The sequence below is a fragment of the Triticum aestivum genome, chromosome 3A, assembly GCF_018294505.1.
Source record: "Triticum aestivum cultivar Chinese Spring chromosome 3A, IWGSC CS RefSeq v2.1, whole genome shotgun sequence".
Classification (NCBI taxonomy): Eukaryota; Viridiplantae; Streptophyta; class Magnoliopsida; order Poales; family Poaceae; genus Triticum; species Triticum aestivum.
This window is the reverse complement of record NC_057800.1, coordinates 9,372,976-9,382,930: the sequence shown is the minus strand read 5'-3', so window position 1 is coordinate 9,382,930 and position 9,955 is coordinate 9,372,976. Positions and strand designations below refer to the sequence as shown.

General features: G+C 42.5%; 1 protein-coding gene across 1 annotated transcript; it reads right to left on the bottom strand.

The window, feature by feature from the left end:
• On the bottom strand, positions 1-1,819 carry LOC123056581 (uncharacterized). The gene is made up of 3 exons (XM_044479932.1): positions 1,476-1,819; positions 732-1,009; positions 1-647 (listed from the first exon to the last, which is right to left on the bottom strand). Exons 2-3 carry the CDS (start codon positions 748-750, stop codon positions 1-3), a joined length of 666 nt encoding a protein of 221 aa, XP_044335867.1. The 5' UTR covers positions 751-1,009; positions 1,476-1,819.
• Between the last annotated feature and the right edge of the window lie 8,136 nt (positions 1,820-9,955).

Here is a 9,955-nt window from a genome sequence, read left to right as displayed (position 1 = left end):
TTACAAGGCTTTATAAACCCATGAAGATGAGCATTGTCCCTCCCTCGCCGGTTCACCATCTTGAGTCTGCTGGAAGTTGGGTTTTGACCAATCAAAGCCGTTCATGGCGACAAATTTGGCTTCGTCGTCAATTAAGCCGACCGGGTCAACCTCTGGGGCAAATGTATCTTCTCTCACTGGTGGGATCAAGTATGTTCCTTTATATGAGGGAGGGGCCATCTTCTTATTCTCACTATCAAAACCCGGCTGGTACTTGTCCACATTGGTGTCATCTCCAAGACCAGTCGCCTGAGGCCGGACTTCACGGACGCAGGCTATGAAGTCATCCTGATCAAAAGGAGACCCGTCCTCCTTCATGGTAGGATAGTCTCTTGCTACGTCCGCCGGGTCTAGGTCTGGCACCCAAGCCTTGGAGTGGCTTAGGGCAGTCAAAGCTCCGGCTCGTGCGCAGGAGCGTTTTACTTCTTGAAACCTGGCAGGAAGGATGGACAGCTTCTTCAGGACGTCGCTGAGCCGGTTGGGTCCTTGATTGGCATGACAGATGGAAGCCAGAGCCCGTTGTGCGCCGATATACAATTGTTCAACCAAATTATATACTGCCTTCAGCTTAATCAACGGGTCTTGGCTCAGATTCTTACTTCGCGGACCTGCATAAATTTTTTTTAGAGTCAGTTGGCGGATTATACTCCGGATTGGCAAAAATATACGAAAGGTCAAATCAGGCAGCTTACCAAAGATAGCAGCAACCATCTAAGACACTCGGCCCTTTAATCCGTTCAGCTCTGTTGAAATTTCTTTCAGATCTGTTTCGGCTGTCTCAGCTCGTCGGGTCAGAAGTGTTTTCTCATTTTCCCAAGTCTTCTCCTTGGCAGCAAAGCTGGTCTTCAAATTTTCCATTGCAGAAAGGCTTATTTTGCAGTTTGGAAGTGGAAGATTTGATTTCTGACTCCTGACTCGCTAGCCGGGTCTTTGCGTGAGTCAATTGAGAGTTCAATTCCGACAAGGCATTCTGTGAAACGTTCAGACAAGTCAAGACTTGGTTTCAAATTCAAATATCCAAATTCAAGATTCAAGTCTCAAGTACTTTACGAATAAACCACTTAACACTTGGGGGCTAATGTATGCCAAATCAAATTTTTACGACTCTACCAACATATTTAAAGTCCCAAGTCCCTTACAAAGTAACAACACTTGGCACTTGGGGGCCATTGTACGCAGTTCAGCAAGTTTATCAAGGTTAAACCAGAGTGTTAAGTACTTTGAAGACGGTTTTAAATTCTAAAGTACTGATTCATTAATGATCAAAATAAACCGGTCCTTGGGGACTATAGGTGAAGTTTTGTTCTATCAATATCAGGCAAAGATTCAGAGGTAAAAGTCTCAGCCTATATTTTAAGTCTACAGGTTATTCTGTTTCTCTTATAATCTGAAGACTTGGGGGCTGAAGGAATATTAGTAAACAGGAAACAACGTACCTCATACTTCAACTGAAGCTGCTTGACCATCTCGATCTCAGACTCACGACTGGAGTGTACATGACTGAGATAGCCGGATAAGATATCACTAGCATTGAGACGGTCATAGTTGGCAACATCAAAGCGAACCTTCTGCCTCTCCAATGCTTCTTGCTTTGTTGTGCACCAAGCCAGCACCGTTGGGTTCCCCGGCTCAACAAAGCGGCTCCCAGTAATTTGAACATCTTGAGCAGGTGGATACGGCAGGTTGGTTGAGCTTGACGGTCCAGCTATAGAAGGATTCATAATGGCTTCGTCAAAAGTCGGCTCAGGAGGGTTTTCCTCATTGTCAATAGGCGGGTGTTCTGGAGCGTTATTCAATGGAGAAGGCGGCCTAGCCGGTTCAGATGCTAGCACTGGCGGGTCTTCCGCCGGTTTAGCCGCCTTCGTCTTGTTGGATTTAGCCTGACCACTGAGGAAAAATATTGCAGGATTTTCATCATAAAGATACAATTGAGCAACCCAGAAGAAAGGAGGATTTCTGATTACCCAGGAGCAGTCTTGAAAGCCGGAAATTGTGTTTGTGATGAGTCGCCTGAAGAACAAGACACCTCCTGAAAAAAGAAAAGAGTTAAAATAAATACAAGGAGCAGGATTCATTAAAACGAGTTAAAGACAGTAATAAGTAAACCTCGTTCGGGCATTTCCGAGGGGTCTGTTGAAGGACGATAGCCGGTTCATCTTCAATCCCAACTTCACGGCGGCTTTCATGTTGCTGCTTTTTCAAATGAAAGTTGGGATCCAAGTGAGCTAAGGGGTTAGAAAACCTTAATTTACGGATCACTCGTCGAACTTTGTGTCTTGGTAAGGGCTCTGAGTCGGAGGAAATGATAGTTACCTCTGCTTCCCCGGCCTGACTGGCCCAGTGTCATCCTGGCAAGGATCAGTGTCAATAAGATTGTTAAAAAATTGGCCAAGGGAATCAAGGGCTACCTCCGAGTCAGACGTGTCATCAAGTTTCATTAAATCTTCAGCAGTGGTCTTCTTTTTCTTCTTCGATCTCCGGGTCAATTTCTTGGCGTTCATGGCGGCGAGTTTCGCCTTCTTGGTAGCTTCGTGATCATATTTCACTTTCCAAAAGTCAGAGTTGGCCTACAAAGACAAGAGGACGGATCAGTGATAAACAATACGGCTGGACAAAATACAAAGGAAGAAAGATCAGAATATCCTTACTTTTGGTACCGGGTTAAGTTTATAGAAGGGATTTAACCCAACAACACTGCAATATTCATACTTCGCATTCACCAGAAGGTTTGACATTGAGACAATGTCCTCCTCGGTTAGTTGAACCGGAGTATGACGAAGAGAGTCGTCCGGGTCTCCACCATATTCATACATCAATTTTGAACGACGACTTAATGGAATAATCCGCCATGAGATCCAGCAGTGGGTTAGATCGACTCCGGTTAAACCGTTCCCCAACAAACCGTTGATTCTTCTGATAGATGGAAGCAGCTTCTTGCGTTCAGCAATGGTAAGTTTATCTGGCAGTGTGAACTTGGAGTCAAGACGATCGGGGCGGTAACCCGGCAGTGGCTTCTCGTTGGCGGGTGAGATGTCCTGACCGTAAAACCAAGTTTGGTTCCAGTCCTTTGAGTGACTTGGTAAAACTATGAGAGGGAAGACAACACCCTACCGACACTGAATTGAGATGCCTTCAAGTTCTAAGCTAAGGCCGTTGGTGCACTCGTTCTGCCGGTTCAGATAGAAGTATTCTCTAAATAGCTCCACAGTCGGCTCTTGCTGAAGATATACCTCACAGAGCACTTGGAAGTTACAAATATTGGATATGGAATTGGGCCCAATATCCTGAGGATGGAGTTTGAAAAAGTGAAGAGCTTCTCTGAAAAACTTTGAACCGGGCGGTGAGAAGCCACGGTTCATGTGGCCAGTAAAGACGATCACTTCGCCGTCTTTCGGATTGGGTCGTTCTTCTTCCGGGTGAGGAGCACGATAAGACATGATGCTTTTTGAGGGCAGAAACCCAATGAGGAAGAACTCTTTTAAACGATCCTCGGTTATGGTTGAGGGGACCCAATTACAGATGGTGGGTGTCTTTGACAGCATGATGTGCAAGGAATTGAAAAAGAAATAACAACATGCCGGTTCAGTTTATGGTCAGGATAACAGTTAAAGGCCGAAGATGTAAAACAAGTAATGGCGGCTTAACTAAGGGCTAATGAAATATAAGGAAAAGAAAGCCGGAGCGGTAAGCCGCCATGACTACAAATTTTTTCAGAAAGCAGATTCAGCTAAGTATTGGCATAAACAAGTTTTACCAAGCTGTCATTATTATTTTGGATCAAATGGCCGTTCTGAAAAGAAAAATATTCTAGACCTAAAAATCTAGTACAAATGGGTTCGTCGGCTATAATGAAGCATCTATACAGGAAAAAGGGATCTACTGCTATCAAAAATGGACGCAAAACAACTACCGCGCGAGTTATATCTCCTCTTTGGATCAAGAGAGGCTGCGGAGGAAGAACTACTAAGAAGGTTCATGAAGAACGGTGAAGAACACCGATGAACTCGCAATCCCTAATGCAAATCTAAAAAGTTTGAGAAGATAAGACTTACGGATGCGGATTCGCTGCGGAGGGTCGTCGCCGTTTATCTGGACAGTTCAGGGTGATGTAGCGGCCAGGCTCGAGGACGAGGATGAGCGTTGCGGCGGCGGCGGAGCTCGAGCAGTAGCTGAGATGGCGAGAGAAAGAAGATGAAGGAGAGGGGAGAATGAGAAAAACTGGCCGCGTGCCTATTTATAAGGGCAGATGCGAACAGACGGGCGCGAAAATCAAGGGAGAACCAAATAATGGTTATCCAGCTATATAGACGCCTTGATTCTCGGGAAGCATTAAAGATAAAAGATCCGTTGGAAGATAACGTCATGAAAGTTTTTTGTGTTTTCAAAAGATGACGTCACGGCGGGTTACAGAGTTTTTTCAGACAGAAGATGGATTTCATCTAAGTATTGAAGATTGACAAAGAACAAAGTTCAAAGTCAACCTGGGGCCTAATGTTGCGGATATTACTATCAGTATGACCCGCCCAGGAGGGGCCGGGTCAACCCTAATGGTGGGTTACATAAGAAGCCCAATATACATTCAAGATGATAGTTTATTAAACATATAGAAGGCCCAAAGGCCTGGGGCCGGCTTAAGGCCCGATATTGTAAACCGCCGTATGTAAGGAAAGACTTGTAAAGAAAGACATGTAAAGGAAGTCACTGAGCCGGACACGGTTATGAGCCGGCCGGGACTCTGTAGGCCACCAGACGTCAACCCATGTATATAAGGGGACGACCCGGTGACGGCTTAGGGGAAGAAACAACCAAGTCGATAACCAAGCCGGCGAGTTGAGCCCCTTGGAGATCGAAACTTCAGCAATACCAATCCCAACTAGACGCAGACTTTTACCTTCATCGTAAGGGGCCGAACTAGTATAAAAAATCTCTTGTGTGTCCTTTGTCCCGGTTAACCCCTTTAAGTTTCCTAGTGCGATGGCCCTACGACTAACTCCTTGCTCTAGAACATCTGTCGTGTCAACTCCACGACAAGTGTGAATGCTAGATATAAGATAAAATTATACACACTCAAGTTTTGTGCGGCCTATGTGCACATCATACTATTGTGTGAAAGTCTCTTTACTATACCTTATTTTCCGTATTAAGGAACAATGCAATTTTTTTGCTTATTGTTTGCCAATTTGAGTCATCAATTTTTGTATGTATTTTTTAGGGTGATACCAATGCCCTTAATTCACTCTTGCCTAGAAAAAAGTTTGTTTTTGTTTTAAGTTTTGTATTTTTTTTCTGGGTGTTTCTAACTTTGAAAGACCATGCACATGGGAGCCATCCATGCATGACATTCTGAGGAAATTGTATGGAAGAGTTGCCAAAATGGTGGATCTTTTCGTCCTCTAAATTCATGCACGGTAGATTGTGAATAGAAGCAACTGACATGATTGTGAATAGAATCAATTAATTGACGTGCTCTTGATCTTAGTTCAATAATAAAATAGATTGATCTTCGCTAGGTGAAGACTTTCATGTGTGCTTCACTCGGCAAAAGGCACTTGAAAAAAGACCTCTACCGTGTGTCCGACTAAATTATACAATGGAAGGTGTACAGACGATTCGGGTATAGAGCACAGACAAGTCAATTAGACACATGTTATCCTATATGACTGATAGCTTATTCATACGAACATAACAACATAGCTTTATTCATAACTTTCACAACTAATAAATAATATCACAACTTCTCAGTAGTTAATCGTCTGGATTTTATTTATCACTGTATACACTCTGATTTTTCGGCCTGCTTTATGCGTGAGGGGCCTTAGCAGCCACCTACATGGTCTTACGGTGTGGCATAAGTGGCGGCAGCGGCCGGGGGCTCATAGCCTGGCTGCCTCGGCGGCCCGTACCGCGGCGACGGAGGTCCAATGATTTGCGTACGGGATCCGTCCAGAACAGCTACACCTATGAACATGATCAATCGCCATTCCGGCCGCCTCATCTTAGAAAATTCCCTTACAAAAATGGCATGCACATAGTTCTTTACGTACCTTCTTGGACCGCTGCTGAGCATGGCGACGGCATGAAACAGTAAACGATAGCTAGGAACGCCATAGCGAATGCGAGGGAAGAAGAACGGTGCATATTCACCTGGCCGGCTTCTCAGTGCGTACATTGTTCACTTTGTGGGCCATATGTTAAATAGGGAACGGTACTAGTAGTAGTGGTACTAACTCCACAGGGGATGGCTACGCACTTGCGCTCTCTTCTTGGTCATGGAGACTTGACTGTGCAGATATGAATGCTTGCCAGTGGCGGACCTAGCCCACTAGGCCAGGGTGGGCCGATAGTGCTAGTGTACATATACATTTATTTTTATTTTATTTTTTTAGCCTTTCTCCTATGGTATAAAAGCTATTTCCAAATCTCAGGGTGGGCCATGGCCCACCCTGGCCACCCTCTACCTCCGCCACTGATGCTTGCTCTAGTTCATGGTCAAAATCTGCCGTGTGGAAATGCAGCTTGAGGACAAGAAATTTGTGGCAGAGTAGTCGTGGAAAGATCTTGTTGTTTGATCTTGAGTAGACTAGACCTACCAAGTCAAGAGTCTCCCAGTCAGGCAGCTTGCAGCAGCAGGTAAGCCGGCAAAATCAGAAGTCGTGTGCCAAACTCTAAAATAGGGCGTACTTCACTACAAACATAGAACTATAATAATGTATAGGCCATAATATACCATATACTCCCTCCGATAAAAATTAATTGGCGTAGCTTTAGCGTAACTTTGTACTAAAGTTATATTAAGGTTCCGTCAATTAATTTGGACGGATGAGTACTAGATTTTGGGCATGGCTTTGCAGCATGCCACCCAACCTTTGCATGTTAAATCATTATGTGAATCGTCTATAAATTCATTCCTATAAGACTGAAAGAAACCAGACAGAAAACCAAATTAAAACCATATTGTACACCTTAGAAGGAAAAAATAATATATGTAGAAATAATATGTCTCACATCAGCTTCACATTATGTTAACAACTACTTATACATAGTTGGAAACAGTTGGCTCTAAAACGATGTCATGCAGATTCACCTCAGAAGATTGTGCTCTTATCCAATCAGGTTCTGTAGGAACTGAACATGTAAATAGTCGAAAGAGACATGATTTTCAGCACCCGGGTGCCCATACACCCTCTATGAACAGTAAATTCAAAACAAATTGAAAAAAAAGCAAAAAAATCTGAAACTTTGGGACATCGAACATCATGAAACTTTTGATGATTTTGCAAACTTTTAGCTAAAAATAACATTCAAAGAGCACTCAAATAAAAAAACAAAATCATTGTTCAAAGTTTATGTACATTTTTAGCAGTGATTTTGTTTTTTTGGTGAGGGCTCCACGAAGGTTATTTCTCGCTGAAACTTTGCAGGCACATCAAACCTTTTATAATCTTTGATCCCTGAAAGTTTCAGATTTTTTTGATGTTTTTTCAATGTTTTATGAACTTATTGTTCATGAGGGTGTAGGGGCACCCGGGAGCTGTTAGACATTTCTCATAGTCGAAATTCACAGCATAGCATCATAGTTATTGTAGTGTTTTTGTTTAGACAAATCATAACTATAAAATCGAATAAAGGGATCATTTGGAAAACAAATATGTGACAAGATCACAATATACGGAATAAGAAATTTTACGACTGTGCTACCAAGTGCTTCCTGTTTTTTAACGAGGCACATACCTTAAGTTGTTCTCCTTCTGAGTTATATCATATATAGGGAACGTTAGTGGTAATGTACTACACTGGGGATGGTTACACTCTTTTCTTTGTCTTGGAGACTCAACCATCTAGATATACTCTAATTCATGGTCAAAGTCTGCCATCGGTATCCGTCGACAAGGGCACCTTTGAAAATGCAGCTTGACGACATTGAATGAGGGACAAAAGGAGTCATGGAAATTTGGACTGCTTTTCTCTTGTATATACCAACTAAGTCAAGAGTCTCCTAGTCATAGTCATGAAGCAGTGGTTCCTCCTATCAAAAATCTACCAGTCCTTTGCTTTCTCAATTTTGTGGGTAGGTAATACAGACATTATTATGAGAATTTTTCACCAGACAATGGAAGAAATAAAAGGATTGCCCTCGAACTAGTGAATGCAAAAGCACAATTTGCACACCCTGTTCGGTAACCATTGGGGTAGGGGGCGGGGTGGGAGTTTGTGTTGGGATTAGGAGCGGAAGTAGATTTTTACTCTCATTTCCTTGCTTGGTATATTATGGGAATTAGTCTATCATGAACCACTGGTCATGAATTAACCATGGAAAGAAATCGGGAATCGGCTCTCTCAACTCCCATTCCCCTGCCAACTTAGGCCCTGTTTGGTTCCAAATAAGTCACCAACTTATAAGTCCAAAAGTGAAAAAAGTGACTTATTTTGCCAAACAGACCTAACTTATAAGTCACCCCAACTTATAAGCCATAAGTTGCTCCACCCCAACTTAAAACTTATAAGTCACCCCTTTTTGCATGGGTTCCACCACCTTTACATAAAAAAACAAGATGGAAAGGTGTGCTCAGATGACTTATAAGTCAGGTGACCACCAAACAGACGTGACTTATAAGTCACTGGTTTTAAGTCACCTGACTTATAAGTCAGGTGACTTATTGGAACCAAACAGGCCCTTAAACTCTCATTACCTATAATCAATCAAAGGGCTTTTAATCTCCTCACCCCTCAACTCACATTCCCCATCTCTAGTTCGCACGAACCAAAGACGTTGTCAGATAACACCTTCGGGGAGGAAGTGATACACTAGTGTGGTCATTGTTGTAGTCTTATTCAATTTTCCACTGAGGCCCTATTCTTATCAAAAAAATCAACTTCGATACCGAATTAAAAACTTCACAATAAATGGGTTGCTTGCATCATTCTATCAAGAGTCTGAATGTATACACTTATTTCATGTTAACGTTTTCTGATTTGCTTTCCCTAGCAACCGGTCAAAGTCTTCTGATTTGTTTTTAAGTGCGTGGCCATCAAATTAAAGGAATATAGGTGAAAACATCACACAACAACACACATTTGATGATTCAAAACTGACATCCTTGATGATAGTTTCTCTTATATTAATATAAGAAACAGACTTGTCAGGAGATGCCGTCTTGGGAGGCTTGGGTGTTTGGCGGAGAGTTGCTGTGGGTGATGCGCTCCGTGTGTCAGCTCTAGCAGCGGCTACGGTGTGGAGGTTGGCAAGAGGAGTGGCGTTCAATATACCGTGTTGAAGACGGTGGATCTTTGCGGCATGATGCAGCTGAGTCTAGCGTCTGGATGGATGAGCGTAGAGTGGTGGCGCCGTTGGCGGGGTTCTCTTTCCTGAAGATGGGTTAATGGTTCGATGATGGCGGCGCCTTCTAAAATGTGTGCATGCAGTATACGCTTTAGGTTGCTATACGTTGTACGGATGGATCAGAGACGACAATGTTTGTAGATATGGAGTGAGAGCACTCCTCGTTATTGAGATTGTACGTATGAGTAGTGGCTTCATATGGTTTGATGTATGTTCTTGTCAGACCTTTGTAGAATAATGAATAAAGATGATAATGGGGTTTTAATCTCCTTGAAAAAAATACTTAGTGACTTTTGATCTCTACTTGACCTTTATACTTCCTTTGTTTCTATTTAATTTACATATAAAGTTTGACCAAAGTCAAGCTTTGTCAAGTTTGACTAACTTTATATCAAATAATATCGACATTCACAATATGAAATCAATATTATCAGATACGTTATGAAATATATTTTCATACTATATAGTTTTAGTATTGCAGATATTCATAATTCTTTTATATAAATTTGGTCAAACTTTGTATAGTTTGACTTTGACCAAATTTTATACGTGAAGTAAAAAAAATGAAGAGAGTAC